General features: G+C 40.9%; 1 protein-coding gene across 1 annotated transcript in view; it reads right to left on the bottom strand.

The window, feature by feature from the left end:
• Positions 1–355: 355 nt before the first annotated feature.
• The window catches only part of SERINC2 (serine incorporator 2), a 30795-nt gene continuing 3452 nt past the window's right edge, over positions 356–27698 (bottom strand). The window contains exons 2-10 of the mRNA XM_018566885.1: positions 13412–13573; positions 12519–12697; positions 10521–10600; positions 6954–7091; positions 6646–6815; positions 5472–5562; positions 5124–5259; positions 2452–2658; positions 356–544 (exon numbers count right to left, since the gene is read on the bottom strand). Of these exons, the coding sequence (XP_018422387.1) occupies positions 406–544; positions 2452–2658; positions 5124–5259; positions 5472–5562; positions 6646–6815; positions 6954–7091; positions 10521–10600; positions 12519–12697; positions 13412–13573 (1302 nt within the window). The 3' untranslated portion in view covers positions 356–405. The remainder of the gene's footprint in view (positions 545–2451; positions 2659–5123; positions 5260–5471; positions 5563–6645; positions 6816–6953; positions 7092–10520; positions 10601–12518; positions 12698–13411; positions 13574–27698) is intronic.

Below are 27698 nucleotides of genomic sequence, written 5' to 3'. Positions count from 1 at the left end.
TGTGCTTTAAAATCACATTAGCAAGAGAATTGCATCCATGGAAGCCCTGTTACAAGAGTAATATTTGCCAATTTGAATTTTTTTCATAAATTACATAAAATTCCTTACTACTGGATTTTGAACTTAAAGGAATCAAATATCATAGCCCCATAGTTGTTATATATGAGGGCTAATAAAACTCATATCTCCATAAATAATCAGATTTTTGCAGAGGCCCAAATGGAAAATCAGCAGTATGCAATATATATCTTGCACAGCTAGTGTGCTGGTGTAAATATTCAATTTTACATAAAAATGCTGCCTATGTATTAGTTTCCCCAAACTTGACTATTTTCCTTATTTGTCCAGTACACATTAGGACAAAAGCATAACAGGTACATGTGAAGCACTAGCCATTTTGCCAGATTAGCTAAACTCTCTGTCGTGGAGAATCAGGGGGGCAACTAATGTCCACAAATAAAGAAGGAGTCCAACCCAGCTGGAGGAAATCTTCACCCACACTGCAGACCAGGGGCTGGTCACCGAAAAGTCAGAGGATCCTGGCCTGTTGAAAATTTACAATAATTAGAACAAATCAGCAATATGGTAAGGGCTATATCATTGTGTGAAATAAGAGTGGTTAAGAAAAAAGACAAACAAAAAAAAATCCACAATATTTTAGCACAGGGTTCTGGTTGTCCACTTTTTTTTTTTATACCCAAGTTGGTTCCTGGTTTTCCAAATGACAGACTTTACAGACCCCAGTGCAATTGTCAGCGTAAGGATGTTAACCTAAATATGTGTCAACAATGATATTTTTACCTGGCCAGGTCAGTAAGGTGACGCAAGTCAGTAAGGTGACCCAAGGCGCGGAGGTCAGTAGTGTGACGCAGTGCGGAGGTCAGTGGTGTAAGAAAAGGGACTTACAGTGGTGATGTGCTCTATTTTATCTCGGAGGGGGAAATTGCCCCGTTGCCCCCCCCCTGGATCCGCCACTGATTGGGAGATGATTTGAAGATCTACAGCTGAGTGTTACACAACTAAGCTACATTTTTGTTAGGGTACTTGAAAGTATTTGCTAAGATGTAACGCCTATTAAGTTTAGTGTCGCGTTAGAGTTAGGCCCATGAAATGTGCAGATATACCCAACTACCCAACAGCCAAGTATGATCCCCCTTTGCAGTGCTGATCATCATTTGTTGGATACAAGGACACAAACGTGTTTGCACAAGAGACTTGCAATTCAAACAAAGATGTGGTATAAGCACATACGGTCATTCACTTATCCTTATTTTAAATGGTGTCTTCACTTAATCCTTCAAAGTTATAAGTGGAATACAAATATTTCCAAGTATATTAGGATGCAATTACATACACATACTATAAAATTCAAATTGATTCTGTAGTGGAAATACATGTTTATTTACTGTTAGGAACAGTAAATACATAAACCTACAATGAAGACAGTGTATGTCTAGTATTTTTTTTTTTCAAGGTGTAGTTCTGCTTTGTGCATGACTGCATGTATTCATTATAAAATATATTGATTAGGAATGTACAGATACCAATGCCGATACTTGGCATTTTCACGCAAACCACCAGGGTTGCAGCTGTGACTTTGCCCTGGTGCTCCATCAGTGTACCTAAAATCATTAGTTTGTAGTGATTTAAGAAAACGGTCAAATGAAAATTAACAAAAATGTATCAGTAATTGTTATCTGTGAGTTCTTGGACAAGTATCAGTACTTGGTCTTGTTTGTACTTGGTCTAGTCTTGGAGCTGGAAAATTATCAGTACTTTCTTGGTATCTGGCCATCCCAAATATTAATATCTGGTACCAGAGAACTGTGCCTACTCTTGCCAAAAAAACAACAACTTTACTTCCCCCCCCTACACTGCTTGCTGTACCACAGCAATGATGTGACATCATTACGGTCCAATCTATGGCCAAATGAGGAAAACCTTGGCAGCAGAAGAAAATTCTACAAAGATGCCCTTGGCAGCTGTGCAGTGTCAAGTAGTCACTTCTGAGTTTGCCTTGTTCCAGTGAGACATTCATCATAATGTAATAATGTGCACTACATAATTGGCACAGGAATCAATGTTAGCTGTTGTGCACACCATGCCACACATTTATTGGAATTGTAGCAAGTGTGTATTGCTATACATCCAGAGCTATACAGTATATTGTGGTTAAAGCAAACCTTTTATGAAAACTGCCAACCCTCCAGCCCCAAAATACAAATAGCTTGAATTTAGGGCAAATAAATAATTTTTCACCCACACGTACCAGAAACCGGATTTTTTTTTTTTTTTGGTAAAAGTTTAGTTTTTAGTATAATTTGTATTTCCGGGGCTGTTAGTAAAGAGGATGTTCCACTTTCATGGATGGTCTGCTTTAATGGACATGGAAAACTCCCCTGTATTGTTCCAGTACTTAAGCATATTGAATAAGCTAAGGCTTGTACTTACAAATACCAGTTTGTGAGTGTCATCATAATGTAGAGTGAGGCAAGGAAAAGACAAAAATGGAAAAAGCTGTAGCTATAGCAGACTCCCTCCTCTTCATTATCATAGGCTCTATGAGCCCCATCTTCAGTGGTGTGAACTCCCCCATCCCCAGAACTCTCTTCCGTTAACATCATCTTGTTCACTTGCTGGTTGCTGGAGTTACGGATGCTGTAAGAGATGCAACATAATTAGAGCAGAACCACTGTGTAATAACACCACAAGGATGATGTGCAACTGTCATAAAACTTTTTTTTACACTATATAAGCAGCCACCTGCCAACTCTAATACAAGCAGATTCTATCAAGACAAACTCAGGTGCTTGAATTAAAAATACATACATACATTAGTTTTGCCTATTTGACCAATAAAGAGTTATATTTCTGATACTTTGTAATTTATAACTTATATGACTGCTTGAAATCAGATTTCCTTTTTGACACTACACTGGCAATTTGAAGACATGTGTGCCTGTGTGGACAGTGGAACTAGGAAGGGCTGCTGCCACAAGCTGTAACTAAAGGCTCATTCAGCTGTGATTTACAAGGTTGATTTAACAAAATTTAGAGCCCTTCAAGGGGAGAGAGAAAAAAAAAGTTACTATATGGGAAATCTGAAACTAAAAAAGCACAATTAAGAAAACAGTTTGCCCGTATGGAGCTCATTGGAATAAGCTCCCCAAAGTATTGTCTCGCCATTGGCATATACTCACCATAAGCATCCAAGTAGCAGCGGTTGTGGATCCACAACTGTCTCTTACCACTGATGTGCACAAAAGTTAAAAGATATACATGCCCACTAGCATGTGACGATGGAGCCACGTTTCTATACGATTTTACATTTAAGAGAAACATACTCAGATCATACCAGCATAAGTGCAGTGGGTGTGCCATCTATCATATGCCATCAGCAATACGGATGGCTCTTAGTTCTTCCACATAAGGAATTTTGTTTTTTACTGTCGCACCACAAGAGTATTGCATTCTATATGTTGCCCTTGTAGAAAACTGTATATTGGAAAGACTAAGAGTGAATTGCACATTCACATTTATGAGCACTTGCGGAGATTGGGCTTGTAGGTGTTATAGCAACAATGATCTGTCATTATGGGCAATTTCATAAATCTAAACCCAGGTGAAAAAAAGTGAAAGGAATTTACCACCTACAATGGTCTCCATGGAGGGAGTGATTGATTTAAAAAAAAAAAAAATAACTTATGAAGGAAAATATGCAGATATACCTCCTTGGGAACCATGACGCCTAATGGATTAATATTGTTTGTGCATGTCAGCAGCTGAAGAGGAATTGCTTTATGGACACAATCCGGTAGAGACACTACGGTAGTTTTGCTGATCAGAGTTTTACAAGCACTACCCATTGATTTTACGGAGCCACGTGATTGTGCCAGAGTATCTTTACACAGCGTTTTCTACGGTCTTTCTGCTCCTGCTATTTTATATGTAATGGAGCTAATTGATACTGTAGGTCCCCACTTTTTTCTTATTTTTGTTTATTATTGATTTACAAAGCCTGGCCTGCCCACTCTGGCCACGGCCAATCCACCTTCCTGGCCACACTGACACTCAGGTGCAGGCTTTTTTTTTTTTTTTAACCAGCAAGCCCATCCACCTACACTCTTCCCTTTCTAGGGGAACGGCCAGCTGCAGCAGGTATGCATTTAAAGCCTCTGCGTTTCTGATGGTACAGGATTTGAGTGAAGGTGCAGGGATTAGGGCTTATCTGAATCCACTTATCTTGCAATTAGCAGTACAACTATAAGCACAAAAACTGAAAACTATACAAGTAGTGCGTTATTGTGTACTAGCATGCCAATTGGGTAATGCTTGTAAATTGACATATGTGGAAAAGGTTGCCGAGTCGTGCTTTAAAGTGAAGTTCCAGGAAAATATATATATCGTCCCTTGTACTGGGGCTTCATCTGTACTGCAATGGTAAAATGCTCATTTATGCCTAGGGTGACAGTAAAAATAAAAAAAATAAAAAAAAAGGGACTTTTTACTTACCTCATCCCTTGCTCCTGCAAGCTTCCTCCATGCTATGCAACCGGGTACCACAGCCTCTTCTCTAAGGCGATCCACCGAAGACAGGATTGCAAGGTCATGCAGTATAGTGCAGAGCCAAAATGTTAGCGTTAAGCTCAACACAATCAGATTGTACAATTTCTTAGTACAATCTTGTGTAGATCTACCAACAGGTTTCTAGTGCCCAATTACAGCTACCAAAACTGTTACATCAATTTGTAGCCAAATTTGATGGTGCACATATTGTATGGTCAAATTGTAATGTGTATGGTGAGCCTTAGACCAATGGAAAAAAAATTATAAATAGTTGCATAAAATTATATTTTAATAAAATTACCCTATAGATTTCTAAACGCTAATATTTTTTGGTGATAAGAAGGCTTTGCCATTGTATACAATTCAATGTGAAAAGCAGATCAATATTAACTGCATGCACAACTAATGTATAGCAGCCCCATGACTAGCACAGCAACAAAAGATCCCACTGCATAGCACAAGGAGGTGTTAATTTCCAGCTACTGCTTGGGATACAGTGTAGTCAGAAGAATGATTCTTTCCATCATAGTCAACCAAATATATATATGTCAACCCACCTAATAAAGAGAGTACACAAAATAAAGATCACAAGTCCCACAATGCTGGGGGCATCCCACCACTGAGCGTAGATGGTGCTGGCAGTACTGGATCCGTTATGCACAATAGGAAGCAATGTAGGATTGCAAATTTTGTCTGGAATAGAGAAAAAATATTTTTAATGTTATGCATGCTCAGAAATCCCACTGTATAGGAGGGAAAAAAAAAAAAAGACAACGGGATTTTTCATCTTATTTAGGGAGCCTGTTATTTGCTCCATATCAAAGAATATACATTTTATAGTTTCCTTTACATCCATGCTTCTGCAGTTTCCTTGTGTCTATGGGTTTTTTTTGCCTGTTACTCACCTGGAACATTTGCCATTGCAGACCAAGTGATAAATACTGTATACAATGTAATAACAGATGCTTGTAGTAATCCTGAATGGGGCTGAGCCTCCTGCAAAAAAAAAAAAAAAAAGTGGGTTTGCTCAAAAGTCCCAATTACTGACAAATATAAAAACTTTCAAACAGAATGCTTTAAATATACATGTTTATATTACATATTAACAACATGCTTCACAATTAGGGTTGAGATTCAAGTGTGCCAGTACCATAGTTTTGAGGCAAATTCTGCAGGTTTATCCAAGGGGGAGGGGCAGAGCCAGCTGTGCCTGCCCCTCCCCCGTTTGTTCCTCCACTCAGCACTGGAGGATCGGAGAGGGGAGGGGGATCCCTGCAGGGAGCAGTGAATGATATATAAAAAACATTTTTTTTTTAAATGGACCTGTGTTTCAGGGGTGGTACTGGGGTTTTCATTTATTTTCAGAGTATACTGGTTTTTATTTTAGGCTGACTGTGTTAAACTTTTTTTTGTGCCAAAAGCCTCTTTATGTCAGGAGTGGAATTTGAGTTTATTTAAATTTTGTGGATTTTTTAATCTTATGCTAATTAAACTCTTTTTTCCTTCACATGCCCCCTCTTGAAGCATCTTTTAATGTGTATAAAAGATTGCCATTAATGGGGACCCACACACTTACAGCCTTCTTACTATAAGACTACCACACTCAGTTTAGTGTCATCAGTGACTAATGGCCCTAAAGTTATTGCTCTCACTTCGACGTTCGCGGCAATATGTAACGTGTGGCACAATAGGCGGAATCGTAGTTTTCGCACGAAGGAGCACCCGATGCAAAAAAATTGTTTCATTTGTGACAATTTGTTTATGCTCCGCAGAGATCTGCTTCAGCAGCTTCTCACTGGCATCTGTTGCCGAGGAGTGACACTGAATGCGGAAGTGATGTAACATACATCACTTCCTGCATTCAGGGACCGCAGAGGCGATCAAAGAGATAGTGTACTGTGTCAATAAGCTCTGTGTACATAGCTGCAGTTGTCTGCTATCTATTAACAGCAGGAGCCACGGGTGCAGTGGCCACGCTCACACATTTGTTCATGGGAGGACGCATGTATAAAGCAGCCGGTCCTCTAGCGGTTAATCATCATAACTGGATACATTTTTCTCTTACGAATAGTTTCTTACCTGTACCTTGGGAAGAATAGACACTACAGAAACAATGACGCAGAATATGAGGTTGAGACTGATGAATACTTTGTTGTGAACACAATCACCTGATCCAGTGTAGTAAATATACAGACACACAATGGAGGCAATTGCACCAGCGTAGATCAGCACAGTACATATCAGAAGAGCTAGGGACATTAAAAAAAAAATTGTTTTAAAAGCAGTTTCAATAGGCAACTTCCTAAGAAGCACCATTTGTTCTCTAATCTTCATTACACTAAGAAACGTAGTTAATTTTCGCGGATTCCAATCTTCTGTCTACATACCTGCATACCAACACTTTGTATTGCCATCTTCAGCCTGCTGAAGCCAAGACTGACTCCAGGAATGGGCAAGATCAATAATGAGTATAAGCTGGATCAAGAAGAACAGGAAGCCACCAACCATACCAAAATAATACCACACTGTATGGAAGAGATGAACATCGTTAATAAAAATAAATCTCATATGAGAAGATACCATAAAAACAGATTAGAGGTGAGACCTATATGTACTTTAGAGACCCAATATTTAAAAACACTAGTTATAAACAGCTGTGCTGAAGTACTATGCAGATTTGCTGAGATTTAAAGCTAAACTCTGGGAAGATGCATAAATGTATTATTATTTTTTTTTATATATAAACTAGCATATACACCTTAGTCTTGATATTGATTTCCTGCAGTGCCATGTAATGCAACACTAGGAGAGAAAGGACCAATGTGCCAACTGTGTGATTATGCTCACAGGATGGCAGAGCCCAAAGACAGCCTCATTAATGATACAAAAAGGCAACAGTTTCGAACCGCATATGGTTCTTTCTCAAGCCCAAAAGTGATTAAAAAAACAAAAAACAAATTTTATCATTTATCTTTAAGCACCAGAAGTAATCTGACCCATACATGAATTTAACCCATACATTTCCTACATCTTTTTTCTTGTCTTTGTTGTTAGGCACAGCAGGGTGATCTTTAACACATTCTGAACTTCGCTTGTGAAATTCAGCACATTCAATATTCCTAAGGCCTGGTTCACACCTGGGCGCTTTACAGCGCCCAGGTGTGAAAACCAATGATTGCCTATGGGCATGGTTCCCACCTGGGCGTATTTCAGCACGTAGGAACTGGGGGCGTGTTTACACGCGTATCCATTGGTATAGATCCAGATAGCCCTCGGAAACGCGTGTTTGTCGCGCGTTTCTTTTACCCTAAATCGCTGTAAAAACGCACGGCACAAAATTCCGTACGCCCAAGTGTGAACCCAGCCTAAGCCACGAAGAAGTGGTGATGGGGAACTAATATTGAAAAAAAAAAAAGAAGAAGCGAGATGCATTTTTCAATTGAATACATTACAAGCAAGAGTTATTATTAGGAATAAATGCAGATCTAGGTCCACATTTACTGTAAGGTTTGTTTTGTTCAATAAAGGGTTAATGGAATGTGTTGAATTTCATGGGTGAAGTTCAGAATGTCATACACTTAAACCTGCACTAGTTAGAGGTAACTTTTATGTCTGGTGGTATGTGGGCCAAAATAATTGTATCTCATATCCTGCTGGCTGCCGCATACTGTAACTATCCTCCCTCCATTAATACCAGACACTACCCACATTCCAGCATTGCACGGATAAGAGGTTGAATTTAAAGAATCGCGCTGTTCGCTCTACCCCTGCATTTTGTGAATAGAGGCGGGGGGGATGAATGACAGGACCCTTGTCCATTTACACAATGACTTGCATTCTAAGAAAATGGTCTTTAGAATATAATAAAATGGCACTATACTGTGAGAGTGACTAGAGTCCATAGAGTGCTTATATCATTTCATAGGTCAGAGGAGATGGAATGTTCAGATAGTCCTGCTGATCAACAGTTCACTGTGGACACAATGTTCATTGGGCAGTTCTCAAAACAAGGTACAGAGCCAATTACATTTTCTTCCTTTCTACTCCCAGACCATAATGGATGTGAGAGGAATAGATTTACACAGACTGGGTGTGCGGCTCAGAAATGTCACCGATTGGGGCAGTGTCAAGCCTGGCTGCTGTATAGAGAGCGCCTGCCTTATATATCGCAAGGGCTGGCAGTAATTTCATTGATAGCCAACTGGTGTAAAAAATGAAAAACACTGAACTTGTAAATAAGTATATGAACGTGTGTGTGTAATTAATTATATTATATTATATATCTATCTATCTGGATGCCTAAAATTCTGAATGCTGTTGGTGCCCAATAAGCGATGATGATGGTAAAATACACAAGATATTCATAAATTCCTTGTAACCAGATTGTAACCATGTGGAGCCACTAGAGGGGGGACATAGTACCCAGTATTAAAACCTTCTCAATGCAACATTTGCATGAGCTAATACAATTTAGTATGTGTACCAATAAAAATGTATATATTTATCATGATTTTAATATTGGATGAAATTGGAAAAAAATAAAATTATGCATCACCTGATGCAATATATGAAAAATTGGATTACGGATTTCCTAAACAAATTAAAAAAAGATGTTAAAATGATTAAATTATGGGATGGTATTTATTTCCATTTGTTTTGTATTTCCACATTGAGGCCAATTGGAGCTAAAGTGCATATGCCATATGTTTTACAGTGGCATAATTTGTGGAATCTTTCAACTATTGAAGGGCAAAGTGGATGGATCAATAACACCCTGAAAGATACGTTGTCTGCACACCAATCTGCTACAGAATGTCATCTTTATTAACGTTCATGCAGCATGATACAAGATAATGTGTCCTCCTAGGAATCTTCAGTTTTTTAAAAAGACATCTACTCTACTGATAGAAGTTATAGTTTTCTACCTTCTTACTGGATCTACAATCAATTCTGGGCACAACTAGCCACGGTTGTGACGTTGCAGCTTCCGATTGGGGCCGCACAGTAGCAGCGTGGAGTGCCCTAAAGGTGCCCATTCACCTTACGACCATCGCAAGACTTTTGTCTTGCAATGGTCGTAAGCTTATTAAAAGCTCGTACAATCTGCCCATCTTGGACAGGCAGATCTTACTTGCGTTCATAGCAAGCTCGCCCCCATGAGGGGCGGGCTTGCGATGACTGCAATGAGGGGCGGGCTTCCGATGACTGCAAACAGGCAGTGTGCGCGTGCGCACACCGGCCCGTTCGGCAGTTGTCGAACAAGCAGGCCACTATCGTAGGATTCTCGGTGGGTTTTCAAGCCTGCTTGTTCGACGGAAGACGTGCGACCGTACAGTAGAAACGGTCGCACGCCTTTCATACACTTTGCAATAATCGTACAGTGTATGGGCACCTTTACACAGACCCTTGCTTTGCTACTGTCATTCTGTAAAAATACTAGGAGGGGAATTTATCAACATTAGAGCAAACAAAATCTGGAGCAGTTACCCATGGCAATCAGCATCCACCTTTTATTTTCAAACCTTAACCGAAGAGAGAAGCTTATTGGTTGCCAGATGCTTCTGCACCAGTTTTAATACATTTCCCCTAGGAGTTATGTGAATGGACTAGGGGGACAGAAAAGGGCTGGGACTGAAAAGAAAACGCACCATGGGAATATCCCCATTATAGGGAGTATCCAGAATCAGTGGAGGAAGGATTGGTTTGTTTTTATAAGTAACTTATGTAAATTATGTTTTTATTAGGAGTTCAGCTTTAATGATAATCACCATTAGATATAACAACCACGTTGAAGAAATAATTGTATCTATAAAGAAATCAATTTTATGGGTTGTATCAAAACCCTTATTTTTAGCAAAAGACTTTCAAAAAGAATTGATATATTGGTCAATTTAGAGAGCCATCATAAGTTGTACAAGAAAATCCAGCAAAAAAAAAAAAAAAAAAACACTTACCAGTAGTGAAGTTTCCATTAGGGATAAAGAAAGCACCAACAGTGATCCCCACGAAAATCAGGAACTTGAAAAACCAAAACCTACAACAAAAAATGTGATATTAATTCACATTAATATATCAAGGCAACAATGAACATAGGACCAAATGACACACAAACATGCACATTTAGTTTCTTTCACACTCATACGGAAAGGGTTAAAAAAAAAAAAAAATTGGTGTGTGGTTGATCTACTTTTCATAAATCATCCTTCAAAGACTAACTCCATTGAAACCGCTATATACAGTTGAAATGCATACTGTATATGGAAACCAGTATGGAATTTATAATTATACACAGCCAGTTTTGCGATCCTGATAACATCTTCCAGACATCAAATAGCCAGACTTTTGGCCTCTACTGAAGCAGCAGCACAGCTTAGTCAACACAATCCAAGCCTGCTGACAATGAAGGAACAGCAGCACAGAGTTAAACTTCTGCTTACCCTTTCTCCCTAGCTTACAGCAAATGTGTGGACAGGTGGAGTTATTGAGAACAAAAAAAATGAAGTCCCCCACCCCCAAGTACACGCACATAGAAGTGCAAACACGCGTTGGGTGGGCCTTGGTGCAAGAACAAAAATTGCGCCACACGTTACATATCACCATGTACCTCAGAGTGAGAGCAATACAGCTACTGTTGACACTAAACTGATGAGCAGTGAAAGCTTTTAAAGCATTGCCTATAGGACATTTTGGGTATTGGAGTTTTTTTGCGGTTTCACAGACACACAGGGCTGGATTCCCGACAAGGCCACGAAGGCCCGGCCTCGGGGCGGCAGTGGTTTGAAGTCGCCCGAAACATGCAGTATTTGTTTTCTACATTTAGCCCTGCTTTGCACAAGCAGGGCTAAATGTAGAATGGGGAAACCACTTGTTTCTTTACAAGTGATCTTGGCGATGTCACCAAGATCACTTGTAATTAGACTGAAGGGTGTCAGTTTTCCCCTCTCACCTGTCACAGGAGTTCCAGTGCAGTGTTGTGCTAGAACTCCTGTATTGGAGGAGACAGGGTCAATAAAGAGAACCTGTCACCTCCAAATGCTATCACAGGGGCATGTTAGCTTCTGTGTGATAGCAATAAAGTTAAGTGAAAAAAAAATTACATAAAAATAAAAAAAATTATAAATAAAAAATAAGATTAAAAAAATAAAAAAAAGATGGATAAAAATAAGTGTTAAAATTTTTAAAAAAATTTCAAAACAACCCTGCCACCCCGCTATCTGGTTGGCATTCTCCATGGGGGGCGCATTGCGAAACCTGGCCTTGAGGCAGAAGGGAGAGTAAATCCGGTCCTGCGGACGCATGCAGTTTTAAGGCTCGACGTAACACCATGGGACAAAAAAGAAATTGCAACTAGCATTTCTTTTATTCTACAGGGCCCCTTCTTTCAGAAAAGATAGAAATTGAATTTCTGGCTAGAAAACAGCTTAAAAACCCCCAACAGATTTTACCAGGTGTGCGCAAATGGTAAGAAATTGCTCTGGACAGCAAGTGGTTAAATATCATCCTCTAAAATGACATGTTATGTTTCAAATCAGTTTCTAACAACCGGTTATGTGTTTACAATAGAGCACTGGCAGGCTCCCAAGAGTCAGCTGCAATGTAAAAGTAGGGCAAAGAAGTATTGATTTACTTGTGAATTTTCTCCACAACCCCTATAGCTACAGAAGTGAATTAGGTCTAGTTTTAAAGCAGGTTTTTTTAACCTCTTGTTTGGGATATGTTCACAGATTATGCATAGTAAAGAAAAAAGAAAATTGTTATTTAAGTTTTAAAAATACATTCAAAAATATATGCATGCGTTAAGTGGTGTTTTTATAAATGCAAAAACCTCAGCATTAAAAAAAAAAAAAAAAAAAAAAAAAAAAAATCAGCAGATATATTACAGCTGAAGAGATACAGAGGAGAAAACAAAAAACTTCCACATTCCACCAGTACTTTAAGGAGCTCTCACTTACCCATTCTGTATATATGATCTTGGATCACGACTGCTCCGCACACATATCATTATTAATACAAAAAGAAAGAAAAATGCAGCCGTAGCAAAACACATGCGGTACACAGCTTGGTGGCCAACGATGATATCACAATTTACAGTGCCTGCAAAGGTAGTTGATGTGGCGCAGAACCAAGGCAACTGAGGATGGAAAAAATAAATGAGAAGAAAATGAGCTCTCTTACATGAAAACCCCCATTTACATCCAGCACACCCGACACCTTGAGGGGAATTTATCAAAACTGGAGCAGATAAAATCTGGTGCAGCTGTGCGTGGCAACCAATCAGCTTCTGTTCATTTTCAAATCTTAACTGAACAAATTGGAGACACTGATCTGACACTGAGCTCCAGATTGTCTGCTCCAGTTGTGATAAATTCCCCCCATTGTTCTTTGGTGTTCACTCTATATATCACCATCATTGCCTAGTTCTCTGCATTAGGATAGTCTGTGTGAGCTAAAAGTACAAAGTAAACATGATCTCCCAGTATGTTCTGGATCAGGTCTAAAACAACAGCAAAGGATATATTGTATTGTAATATTGGCCATAACACCCAGACATTTGCATTCAGTTTTAAACTGCACTAAAATGATAGGAGGTAAACTAACTTTTTTTTATTTGGCATGTTTTGCAGTTTTCTTTCAAGTACAATCTACATCTTAGCAATGCATGATGTGATTTTATTTTGCGAAGTATGCAATCTAACTGACATGATTTAATTCCCTGGTAAATTGCTGATCAATTTCAATTTTTTTTTATTGCCTAGGTTTATATACATTAGAGTATTTCTGTAAAAAGAAAACAAAAAACTATTAATACAAAAAATAAAAACTTCTAAAATACATAACCACATACCTTCTTCAGTCCATTTTCCACCCCAGGTATGAGCATAATGCAAGCTACAAAGGTTCCAAGAAGCAAAAAGATGGAAAATGTCAGCCGTGTGATGGTTGAATTCTTCGTAGATGGGCAACATCCACAAAGAAGGCATGGTGCTGTGCCACACAGACAGGAAGCCTGCAAAATGTAGAATCAGGAAGTTAGAGATCGCCAGACATTCAGCACCACATGTGGAACTAAATACTGTATATTGGATACTCATGGGCAACACTGGGGGGAAAAAAATTCTAGAACATTTAGCTTCAAAATAAGGTGTTTTTTTTTTAATTGCAGTATAAATAAATGCATCTGTGAAGCACTTACTTGAAACCCCTTGACTATGCACAAAAGATGTGTATTTGTCAAATTATGTGGCTTTGAAAAAAAAACCTATGAACCATGATGGTGTAGATGTATGCCATTTAAGTTTGGGGGGAAAGCATGAAATAACTGCATTTAGTAGTATACACCCCCTTGAAGTGAAAACAAATCTGTGCAAAGCGATTTAAATTAACATAAAAAGTGTATGTTTGTTGATCACTACCAAAAACAAAACAAATTCACACTGACTTCCAAGGATACTTTTCATTGGCAAAATCTCTGGATAGGCAGAGATAGACATGCAAACATACTGGTATTATGTTGAAGGTCACTAATAATTTAGATGACTAGAAGAACAAGAGAGGGAGAAAAGCAAGAAAGAAAAAAAAAAAGAGAAGAGTGAAAAAGTGGCAATGTGCAAAAGTTTATTCTAGTTTTAACTAATTGAATGAACAGTGGTCCACCACTAACACCCCCCTTTGTACATACGTTAAGTATGAGAGCGCATCCTAATGGCAAAAACCTTCAACTGTGCTTTCTCATTAGACATGCAGTAATCTTTTCGGTTTCATGTGTGCACTCTTTAAATGCGTAATAGTAAAATAAAGAAAATAAAGGTTTAATGCAAACAGTCATTTTAAAAATATAACTAAAATAATGAAATTTATTTTAAAGAACACCAAAAATTGGAGGAAAAAATAAAAAGGGGAGTCAGGATGGAGAGCAAGTTACAAGTGCTCAGCCATCAGAACTGATCACAGAGTGTTCATTCATAACTGGGGACACTAAATGACTGAGGACATAGTATGCTTACTAACAGGAAGTGCTATACATAATTTCCTGTTCATTCATTGTTGTGGACATAGCAACTCATACTATATCCACAGTTTATGAATGGACAGGAGCACTCGGTATAGAGGCTGCCTGTTCATAACAGGGGCTGCAAATAAGATTGAGGACTCTGTGTCCTCAATCTTTTTTTTTTTTTTCTATTTTAAAATCTGTTTAGACTCCTGATATTTCTCCAAAGACCCTAACTAATAATAATAATAATAATAATAATAATAATAATAATAATAATAAATACACCTCTTAGCATTATATGAAGTAAATGGCAGCCTAGATGGAGGAAAGCCAGTGGATGTAGTATACCTCGATTTTGCAAAAGTATTTGATATGGTAGCTCATAAACGTTTAATTTACAAGCTTTACTCCTTGGGAACAGATGAAACGGTTTGTACTTGGATAGAGAACTGGCTAAGTGAATGTGTCCAGAGTGTCAATAAATGGCTCATTTTCCAAATGGTCCTTGGTTGACAGCGGCGTGCCCCAGGGTTCTGTCTTGGGGCTATTGCTGTGCAACCTGTTTATCAAATGATATCGGGACTGCTATTAATAGCAATATTTAAATTTTTGCTGACGATACCGAACTTTGTAGGGTAGTAAACTCGACAAAGGCATAGAACTATTACAGGAAGATTTGAATAAAATAGGGGGTGGGCATCTACATGGCAGATGAGGTTTAATATTCAGAAGCGTAACGTTATGCATTTTGGGAGTTAAAAATACGAAAGCGAGCCACATATTAATGGGTGTTTCACTGGGGGAATCTGAGGTAGAAAAGGATTTGGGAGCCTTAGTGGACTGTTGCCAAAGTAACAGCATGCAAAGCCAGTCAGTAGCAAATAAGGTGAGCAGGGTTAGATCATGTATGAAAAAGGGAATGTACTGTAAAGACAAAGCCATAATTCTGCCCCTTTACTCCAAAACTCTAGTTCGGCCACATCTTGAGTATGCGGTTCAGTTTTGGTCACCAATCCACAGAAAGGATGTCCCTGAGCTGGAGAGAGTCCAGATAAGGGCGACACATTTAATTGAAAGGGGTTAGAGGACCTAAATCATCAGGAAAGACTGCGTGCGTTAAACTTGCCCACTCTTGAAAAGAGGAGACATGATATTAATGTACAAATTGTTTAAAAGGAGAACTATGGGGTTAGGGCTTTTCCCCATAGTTCTCCTAAGGGTAACGGTAGGACACAAACTAGCGTCCTCCCGTCACCCTAAGCTCAGTATACCACGAGCTACAGCTCACAGTATACCGAGACGCCGCAGCTGAAACAGATCCCGACAATTGTGCTGGGATCCGCCGAGCTGCGTGACTGACAGCTGGCTCTGCCTATCTAGAGGCAGAGCTAGCTGTACCCGCCCCCTCCCCCGTCCGTTCCGCCAGTCAGTGCTGGCAGATCGGAGCAGGGAGGGGGGAATCCAGCCCCTCCCCTGTCACGGCAGAGAGCCGTGACAGGATCGAGAGGTGAGCAAACGCCGGTATATCGTCGCTCACCTCCCGATCTACTGAGCCGACCTGTCACAGGTCGGCTTGTTAAACAGCGAAGGGGATTCTTTACTGTGAGAGCTGTAAAATTGTGGAACTCCCTTCCACAGACAGTTCTTGAATGATTCAGTTCCGTACTCTTATCCGATACCACTGTCTAGATACTTTTCTCAGTGGACAAGATATACAGGGGTACAGGTAATCCTAGTAACAAAAGACACACACAGAACTCGATGGACCTGTGTCTTTACTCAACCGTAAATACTAATAAAAATAATACTAATAATGCCAATAAGGGATGCGCCGAAAAATATCGGCCAAAAATTGCACTTTTGGCAAAATGCTTAAAGTGCCATCTTTTGGCCAAAAATGGCGATGCATCCCTAGTTTCTCTCCTCCCCGCTGTGCACTGCTCTGTGTCCGGTCTGACACAGCGCAGCATCCAAAGAGGAGGAAAGAAACTGTCAGCGTAGGAGGTGGAGCGGTGCTGGGGAGGAGAGCGCTGAACAACCGGCATGTCACAGGAGGCCGGGCTCTCCTCCAGCACCACCCCGCTCGGCCTCCTTTGACTGATCAGGATGGAGAGCAGCGTGGGGGCGGAGACAGACATGCTCTGTCCCAGAAGCCTGAGCCGAGAGGGAGGAGTCAGTTGTCAAAATTGTTCATTCATAATTGTGTACATGGTAAACATACTAATCTCCACAATGTATACTAAGTGTTCCCCATTTGTTCATTCATAGAGGATTCCTGTTCAATTATAACAGGGGCTGCAGAAAAAGGAGTATGGATTCGGTCTGTGAAGGTTCTCATTCATCCAGCTCATGGTATATCTGTAAAAAATTAAAGTCAAGGCAACTGGACTTGCTGTATTTTTCTTGAAGACGTTTCACTGGTCATCCGACCAGCTTTCTCAATTCAGAATGACTTGTATAAAAATTATCTGGGAATAAATATGGTGAATTTCGCTCCAATCCACATAATCTGTCACAACCCGCTGTTAGTCACAATCTACAAGAAAATTATTCATGGGTCAGCATTTAAATTCTTCCTTGGATCAAGTCTTAACCAGGGGCATCCCGAAGCCGGGTGTCACCCAGAGCAGTGTACCGGGTGACACGCCATGACATCATCGCACATGCGCGGCCATCTTGGTGATGGTCGCCGGCAGAGAGGGAACCTTCACCCCAGCAAGATAAGGTATGCCGCCGGGTCCCCTCCTCTCTCCCGCAACTGTTGGGCTCTCTGTCCATGACCGAGTACCCGATTTTGAGAGGTCCCCCCCCCCCCCCTTGTGATGCCACTGGTCTTTCCTACTTCCTTTAGTGAAAAGCTGGATCAGGATGTGTGATGCCTGTGCAGTTCTGGGCCGTGTTCACAAATGTTTGGCAAAGATCAACACCCGCTACAGCTTCTCCCTTTCTAACTTCTAACAAAATTATAAAGTCTTCTAAGCCCATGGGCTAGTTCAGATGCAGTTGTGATGCAGTCTGTTCAGTTAGGCAGCTGCATCCAAAACAAATCACAATGCTTTCAATGGGATTTCTGGTGCTCTGTTCACACCAGTGCAGTCTGTTCCAAACCAGCGAGAAAAAAAAAAATACTGCTTGCCCCATTTTAGCTGCATCGGAACACATCAAAGCGCATGCAAATGCACTGAAATGCCATTTTATGCACACTCAAAAAAGCGGCACAAGCGCAGTACAATCACTGTAAAATGCATTGCACTGCAGCTGCGCAGGCGCACCCAATTCTGGTGTGAACTAGCAATTAGCAAAGTCACTTGAATTAAGCTCAAGTGCTCAATGCTTATAATTAGCAGGTTTCTGAACCACTATATTGTTGCTGTATGTTGCGATATGTCATGAATGTATCCATGACTACTTGTAAAGTTACCCCGATCCATGTTAAAGTAAATTGTCATCCTTCTGTGAAGTTTGTTAAATGAGAACTATGGGGTCAGGTGACAGGATCGAGAGGTGAGCGAACATATACCGGCGTTCGCTCACCTCTCGATCTACTGAGCCGACCTGTGACAGTCTCATTGTCACAGGTCAGCTAGAACTATGAGGTGAGTGAAAACCACTCACCTCATAGTTCTCCTTTAATCTTAGGGCCTGACACTTTACCATGCAGAATCACTCCATACTAAATACACTGAAGTGAATTTATCAAAACTGGTTGCCATGCACAGCTGCTCCAGATTTTGTCTGCTCCAGTCAGCTTCTCTCTTTCATTATCAAATCTTAACTGAAAAAAAACTGAAGAGAGAGCTGAGTGGTTGACCTGGGCAACTGCTCCAGATTAGGTCTGCTCCAGTTTTGATAAATTCCCATCTATGTGTCATCTCTGATCAGTGATCTGTTTATGAACATTCCTCATCGGAACATGACAGTATAATATCCAAACAGAAATGGTAACAAAAATCGTAAAATCAACTGGTTTTCCTTTTTTCTTGTACTCTTATCTATATATAATAAAGAAAAATTATTTGTCATACCTTTTACATTTGTCACAATATATACAGCATATATGGGCAGCTGTTAGTATGCATGTATTAGTGATGTGCAGCAAGTTCTCTGCTGGGTGAGGCATTCCCCCCGCCTGCCCAAGCCCCACCCCCAGACAGAGAGGAGCCTCCCCTTCCCTCACTTGCTGGTCACTGGTGAGGCATTGAGATCGATGTCCTCAGCATTAATCTTTCCTCATTTTTGATTGGACCGCTTGGACCAATGACACTTTGCCATTGGTCCAAACCATCCACAGAGCTCAAGCCTCTAACACAAAGTAGAGGCTGTTGCAGCTCTTGCCCTTACTAAGTTAGGTTACACAACAGGAAGCCTGCTGCTGTGTAACCTAACTTAGCTGTCAAAAGCCGGATGCATTGCCGCCTGTAATTAACAGGCAGCGCTCCGTCCATGACAGGTTACACAGCGGGGAGGCTTTCCCTGCTCTGTAAACTGTTAGAAGCCGATCGGAATGGCGAAAAAAGTCTGAAGCCGGCAGCTTTTTCCTCAATACTAGGCGAGGCTCTGCCTCACCTGCCTTCCCTGATTGCCTCACCTGCCTTCCCCGACCACACGTCCCTGGCATGTATACGCAGACGCTAAGAGTTGCAATCATTTTTCGCCAAGATCTTGTGTTATGCAGTAGTTTGGCTGTCTTCACTATATCACAATGGGGTTAATTTTTTCCGATGCTCCTCATTGGAAAAAATAAATAGTGCATGCAGCATGTTTTCCGACTGCACTGGAACATTAGAGCATTACTGTACCTCACGTTCTGGTGCAGGCCATATCATTGCGGGCGGTGCCACTGACATGAATGGCACCACCACGCCCCCTCCCGCCCCAGAATGGGTGGTCCGATCTATGCGATCCAGTGCAATCCGGGCTCGAACCCTGCCATAACGCGCTAGATATGGTGTGACGGGCACAGAAAGAAATTAAAATCTAGCAGGGTTTTAACCTTCTCTACTTGAGGGCCCAGTTACCATTTTACTAAAGTAAAGAAAAATCTTTGTCAGCCTGCTAAAGTGAGGGGAAAACATGTAATAGAGCCCCAGATAGCAGTAAACACACCAGACAAGGCACTAACCCGTGTCAAAACACAAGTCAAGAAAAGGTTTGGATTCAACATGCACTAATATTTTATTCTGCTTTCCTTCCTATGGCCTTGCATAGTGAAATTTTCAGTTTTAGGCACTACTTGATCAGGTTGATAAAAATGCATCTTAGGTTTGGTTTGTCACATGATGTGCTTACTTCCCTGAAGTGCTTACATCACTTCTGGATCGTTAACATGTTATAAATATAAATCACTCACCACTGCACTGTTAATTATTACTGTATCTGGGTGGAGTTGGCAATGCTGAAAATGTATTACTTACTCAGACTTTTTAAGTCCAACAATACTACAAGGAGAGTTACAGGACAAGACTAAAGCTGGCCATACACCTATAGATTTTCTGCAGATTTTCTATGGTCAGATGGAAAAGTGCAACAGATACCTCCATCTACACTAAACTGTGTGGATGGAGGAATCTCCCACTGGGCCAAGCTGCAGTATCTTGCTAATCAGCCCTGCTGGCTCTCATAATACCTGAACAATGCCTGCATTCAGGCAGATTGTTCAGGTATTATGAGAGCCAGCGGGGCCGACCAGCAAGATACTGAGGCTTGGCCCAGTGGGAGATTCCTCCATCCACATAGTTTAGTGTACATGGAGGAATCTGTTGCACTTTTCCATCTGCAGAAAAGCTATAATGCTGTCACTTTGAGGTTGACATTGGTAAAGTATCTGATTGTATTAGATCTCTAACTATCAATCGATCGCCACTAAGGCTCCATTCACACCTATATTTTTTTTGCTGCAATTAGGGATTTCTGCATCAGGAAGTTGCGATTTCCTGCAACAGGAATCCCTAATTTGCCTCTTACAAGCAGCAGCTGTCACCCATTCAAGTTATGCTGGCACAACGCATTTAATACTGCCGCTTTGCTGCTGTGCTTTATGTGCCAGAACATGTTTTTCCTTTTGAAGATTTGTGTCATGGCTGCAATAAAACTAGCGATTCCCAGATACTGGAACTTCTGGCAGTGCTGCAAGGGAACATGGAGCCGGCTTCCTGGCCAATCAAGAAGCCGGGAGGCGGGTAATGACCCGGCTCTTGTATTGGCTGGGAAGCCGGCTTCCCAGTCAATCAGCATCAGGCTGGCCAAACAGCATGGAGCCGCCTCCCTGAATGGCCGGGAAGCCAGCTCCACGCTAGCGGGGAGTACTGAAATATAAATACTAGTAAATATCGTTACTCGTACCAATTACCGAAAAACCGGTATTGGTGCATCCCTAAATAAAGCCATACTGCTGCTTTACAAAATCAGCCCTTAATATTTAGAAGAATTCTAGGCAAAAAAAGGGTTAGTAGTTTCAAATAAATATTTACAAAGCAGGGATAAATATATGTTTTATTATGTATCTCTATTTTGTGTGCCATAAGCAATTTGAGTGTGCCAAGAACAGCGACTACATGTGCTTTGTGGAAAATCCAGCTAGGACCATGAAGCATCTGTCTTCATATCAGGATATAGATCTTTATTTTCAAATATAAAAAAGGAAAAAAGTGAATTATTGTCCCACTGTCAGCATTGTTATTAACTTCAAATACACGAGTCAATTTGCATTGCTTTAAGTTAAAAAGAGGACAATATTTTTTTCAGCTATGTGACTAAATGTAAAATCTCATTGTGCTGACAATAACTCACTTTTTCCCTTTTATATTTGAAAATAAAGATCTGTATCCTGATGTGTTAGCTTTGTGAATTTAGCCTATAGAGCCAACCATCTGCACAGTGGGAGAGATGTGTCTTTACAGCATCATTTATCAGTGGTGGTCATAAGAGCTGAATACCACCTGAATGATACTGTTCACAACATTGTGTGCAACTGTACAACTGCATGAAAACAAAATAGTGCGCCGAGCTGATAAAATTAAAAAAAAAAAAAATGTGCCTAGAAGCTTCTATACATCTTTACTACTGGTGCAGATGATTTTTTGTTTTTAGTACTACTGCATGGTCTGCTAGTCAGTGAACAGCAAGATACACAGCAACTACCATATCTGATCACTTGCACCTACTGCTAATCATCTAAAATAACTGGAACCAAACTGGAACCAAAAGGCAGCGATAAAATATTAAAGGACGGTCGCTCATTCCTACTGGTTTTAGCAAGGTTGGACAACAGTCTAAGTCCACACCACAAAGCACCTACAGAAGAACAATTGTTGATTGTTGAGATGCGCATTTGGATTCGGACCAACTGCAAAAATCAACGAGCATGGGTTCAGGAAAGACCGTTCCTGCCTGACTAACTTGCTAACTTTTTATGAGGGGGTAAGCAGAGATATGGATGGAGGGAAGCCGGTAGATGTGGTATACCTGGATTTCTCAAAGGCATTTGATACGGTACCACACAAACGCTTGCTACACAAGCTGAGGGCTATGGGCATAGATGAGGTGGTGTGTACGTGGATAGAGAACTGGCTACGGGAACGTGTACAGAGAGTATATGTAAATGGCACCTTTTCGGACTGGGCTAGTGTAATGAGCGGTGTGCTTCAAGGATCTGTGCTGGGTCCGATACTGTTCAACCTATTCATTAATGACATCGGGGAGGGAATAAATAGCCATGTTTCCGTGTTTGCAGACGATACAAAAATAGGGAGGGTACTAGAAACGGATCGTGACAATATAACATTGCAGGAGGACCTGGATAAAATAGGGGAGTGGGCATTAATGTGGCAGATGAGGTTTAATGTCGATAAATGCAAAGTAATGTACTTTGGACATAAAAATAAACAAATAGGCTATACAATCATGGGTATGCCGCTGGGGAAGTCAGAAATAGAAAAAGATTTGGGGGTCATTGTAGACCACAAACTGAATGGTAGCTTGCAGTGCCAAGTTGCGGTAAACAAAGCTAGTAGGGTCTTGTCCCTGCAATACATCCCCTTAATGCATGACAAGTCTATAATTGTGCCTCTATATAGATCGTTGGTTCGGCCACATCTGGAGTACGCGGTCCAGTTTTGGTCGCCGGTACCGAGAAGGGATGTCCTTGAACTGGAGAGAGTCCAGCGGAGGGCAACAAAACTAATTAGGGGAATGGAGGACCAGAGCTATGAGACAAGGCTTCTGACCGTAAACATGTTTACGCTGGAATTAAGGAGATTAATTGGAAGATTGGTCAGATTGTTTTAAGTTGCAGTGGTCACTACATACTGTATAATAAAAGATTTACAGAGCTGTGTGCCCCAAGTACCGAAGATCACACACAAAAAAAAAAAAATTTTTAAACCATGAAATACATTAGTATTTATGGACTTTGATAGAAACTTGCACCTAGGTGTTTTTCCAGCATGATCTTATTACACAATCTGCCATTAACCCAAGTTATAATTAAATATTACTTGATTGCACAGCATTTTTACTGCAGACTCTGAACCTTTTAAAAAGAGCAGTCTCCCCTTCAAAACAAAATGAAAATATATATCTAAAATTACTTTTAATTTGTGCTTTTTATATTTATTTCCATTTCCTACAAGGCCACTCAGCTATATTTAACCACCTCATCACTACTAGGGATGCACTTATACCGGTTTATCGGTTTCGAGTACCGATATTTTTTTTTCGGTACTCAGCGATACCGGACGCCGAGTACCAATACCTGAAGTCCTAAGGAAAGACTCGCTCTGGGGCGGACTGACCATACAGGCAGTCGGGCACTGCCCAAGGGCCCGCAGCCAAGAGGGGGCCCTCCAGCACGCATGGAAGGGGATGTGGCTGTGTTAAAGGGGCGATAGTGTTGCCCACCTTCCGGCCGCACCATACACTGCCATTGCCACATCTCCTACAGCGGCACGGCCGAGAAGAGCACCGAAGTGGGGGGAGGGCAGACCTAACTCTGGCTGCACGAGAGCCTGAAGCTGGGGGGGGCTCGCTGAGATCCGGTCCCCCCACTGGAGGAGTTCTACAAAAAACCCGACTGGAACCTGGGGATCAGGAGCCCTGATGCTGGTATGGGAAGTTAAATGACTTTTTTCTATGAGCTGTAAATGGGAAGATTTTACCTTTTTTTTAGGCTCCATTCACATACAGCGTTTACCGTGCATTTTTTTGTGCGGAAGACAGCACGGGACCAAATGCTATATGTGAAACAACTGCACGGATTCTGCCATAATATAGCTGTGAATGTGCGGAATCTGCCGGATTATTGCGCTTGAAGGATTTTGGGGGGGGTCGCGCAGGGTAAAGCTCCATTAACACTGGAGCGGCTGTCCGAATATGCACAGAGCCGCTCTAAACAGAAAAAAAAAACAATGCACTTTAATGTGCATTGTCCAGACTATTGTGGGACCACGCGGATACGAAACCGCATGACCCCCAAAATAGTGCAAGCGCAATAATCCAGCGGATTCTGCACATTCGGGGCTATATAATAGCTGCAAACGAGCAGAATCCGTGCAGTCGTTTCACATATAACGTTTGCATCCCGTGCGAAGAACCCCAAAACATGAAAAGGGAGGGGTCAGAACGAAGCTGAAAATCTTTACTATTGAAAGCCCGCCTTTAATTATAGTCACTTTAAAGAACTGATATAAAGTCACATTGGAGGGCCCAGTCACACCATAAAGAGTGCATTCCAGAGCGTTTGGCCTCTGGAACGCAACCCAGCCAACTGACTTTGTTTGGGGGCGGGAGGGGGCGTGGTGGTGCATTGAAGTCAATGGCACTGCAGCCATGCCCCCCACCCACAGTGCAATCGCTGGCACCCGAACGTGTGGCACTCTTTTCACATTCACTGCTCTGTTTCAGAAACAGTGCATTTTAGGTGCATTATATATTTGGATGTGCTTTACATGTTTTACCAAACACCCCTATCAGATGTTAATTCAAAGATTTCCCATCTATTCCCGTTCTGATGGCAAAGTTTGAGATTGTCTTTCAATGATACCAGTCACCAGGACAAATAGAGGAAGTGAATCTCCCTGGCAAGCACAAACAATAAAAACCTTGTCAGGTGTTCTAATCCCTCGCCACTGTCCAAAAAAACAAAACAAAAAAAACGACAACACGCACACACTTTGAACTCAGTTGCAATTTACATTTCAGTGGCCTCAGGAATAATCAAAGCTTCCAAATAGGAGGTGCACCAAAATAGAAATTTAAAAACCAAAAATGGGAAAAAAAATTGTCAGGCCGAAACCAAAAATGTTTTTCTTTTTTTCAACTTTTTAAAATAATTTTTTTTATAAACTTACATTTTTTTAATATTTATTTTTATTAATTCATTTTTTATTTTTTACTTTACTTTTAAGGGCTTCGATGAGTTTTAAGGGGGTAAATATTAGGGGTCTAAACAGACTCCTGATATTTCCCTTTTTAAAATAGAAAAAGAGATTGAGAACACAAAGTCCTCAATCTCTTTCTGTATCCCCTGTTATTAATGAACAGGAATCCTCTATGAGTGTTCCTGTTCATTGATAACATGAGGACAGAGTATGTTTACTATAACTACAACTATGAATGAACAGTTGATTTAGATCTCTCCCATTCATTCATAATTGAGGATATAGTACACATACCATGTCCTCAATTATGTACACACACTCAGCGATCACTGATCACTGAGTGTTTGCTCTCGCCCTCCTCTCTGACACGCTGTCACAGGAGGTTGAGCGAGCGGAGCAGTGAGGAGAGCCCAGCCTCCTGTGACAGCGCAGCCTGTCTCCGCCCCACACCACTCTGCCGGACTGTGATAGGCGGCTGAGAGACACCGGCCACTCACAGCACTCTCCTCCCGCAGCGCTCGGCTGTCACTTTCTCTCCTCCCCGCTGGGAAACAGAGCAGCGCCCAGCGGGAAGGAAAGAAAGCAGGGATGTGCCGCGGTATCGACAGGAAAATGGCACTTTCGGCATTCAGCCAAAAGTACCATTTTCGGCAGCTGATATCGGTGCATCCCTACTGCCAAAGATATTTAATTTTTCATACCCGTTTTACCTAAACTCCTAACAGATTTATCGGGTTTTAAACTCTAGTCAAAAAAAAAAAATCAGACAGCTAATGGTTTGACAAAGAATGGATCATTTAGAAAAGAAGTTTGTGTTTATATAGTGATTTATTATACATATTGCATCAAGCCCTTCCCGTCCGACACTGAAAAACACAAAGGGGTAGGCTACTTATGAACAATTACAGATACTGTGACCATAGTGGGTGGATATCACAATACTACATCCCAGACCCCAAAGTCCCCATTTGTCCCTTTTTTTTTAAAAAGGGACTTCTGGATAAGTGCTATTTTTACATGGCGTTAATCTGTGAAGTCAGCTGCGCACCAAGAGCACAAACCCATCACATCTACAACAAAACAGCATACATTTACTAAGGCTTCATTCACACTTTCTGCTTGCTTTTTTTGTGCTCTATATGTAGAGAAAAATCTGTCAAGCTAGATGTCGTATTTATACTTCTAGACGTTATAAATGACGCGTATTTATGTGCATTTGCACGCATATCCATTTAGATGCATCTGGTACCAAATCATGTTTACATGCATCCAAATCAAAATTCAATGCACCTGACTTCTATTTTTTGAAAACACAAACTGACTGCAGATATAGACGCAAGGTGTGAATATACACATTGGAATTCATTAGCTACATACAGTGAGGGGAATTTATTAAGACTGGAGCAGACAAAATCTGGTTGCCATGCACAACTGCTACAATCAGCTTCTCTTTTTCATTTTCACATCTTTAACTGAACAAACTGCATTTTTGTGAGCAGATTGCAGCTCATTGCTGTTACTGAGCAAACGTGCTAAAAACGTGCAAACCCACATTTTCAAGCATTTCCTATCGCGTCTATGGGGGCCAAAACGAGCTGTCATATGCCAAAAAAAAAACAAAAAAAAACGCTCCTGTACTTTTTCCAATGACAGGCATTTTGCTTATTGCGATAAAACGCTCACATGTAAACAGGGCCATAGAAACGAATGGGATTTTTTGAGCGTTTATTAAAGCAGAAAAATGCTCAGTGTGAACCAGGCCTAATGGAACAAACAGAAGCCGATTGGCTGTCATGTACAACTGTTCCAGATTTTGTCTGCTCCAGTTTTGATAAATTCCCCTCTAAAAAGCTTTTAAATGCATATAAAAGCATGTAAATAGCACATAGAGTTATAGTTACAAAAGTAGGTGCATTTAGGGATTTCTATGTCAGGAACTTGCGATTTCCTGCAGCAGGAATCCCAGATCTGCTGTCTACTTGAATGGGTTACAGCTGCCACTTATAAAATGATCGGGTGACAGCAGTCGTATTTGAAAGCGGCAGAGTGCTAGCACACGTAAATTGTATGCGATGCGATTACATGCGGTTAGGAACAGATCACTATTCCTGGATGCACGATTGTGTTTGATAGCAAACGGCATACAATTGTATCGCATATGATTATATGCAGTGTGCCAGCGCTCTGGTGCCTTCAGATACAATCACTGTCACTCGATCATAAACTTGAATGGGCGACAGCAGCTTTTGGATTCCTGCTGCAGAAAATCACAGGCAGCAGATGTCACCCATTCAAGTTAACGATCGGGCGACAGTGGTTGCATCTGAAAGCGCCAGAACGCTGGCACACTGCATATAAATCATATGCGATACAATTGTATGCCATTAGGAATCAAACCCAATCGTGCGCCCAGGAATAGTGATCTGTTCCTAACCGCATGTAATCATATCACATACAATTACGTGTGCCAGCATTCTGCCGTTTTCAAATACCGCTGCGGTCACCCGATCATTTACTTGAATGGGTTACAGGTGCCATTTGTAAAAAACAGCAGATCTGGGATTCTTGGTGCAGGAAGGCGCAAGTTCCTGACACAGCAATCTCTAAACGCACCTACATTGTAGGTGTGAAAAAATAAAAAAATAAAGGCTCTATTGTGCGACTCGTCTACCTTAATTAAATCAAATTGACTCATAAAAGGGAGATGCTGGCCTGTAACCACAGATAAACTCATCAAAAAAAAAAAAAAAAAAAAAAATTAC

This window comes from Nanorana parkeri, unplaced genomic scaffold (genome assembly GCF_000935625.1).
Source record: "Nanorana parkeri isolate BGI_ZX_2015 unplaced genomic scaffold, ASM93562v1 scaffold986, whole genome shotgun sequence".
Taxonomy (NCBI): domain Eukaryota; kingdom Metazoa; phylum Chordata; class Amphibia; order Anura; family Dicroglossidae; genus Nanorana; species Nanorana parkeri.
This window is presented reverse-complemented; position numbering and strand designations above follow the sequence as displayed.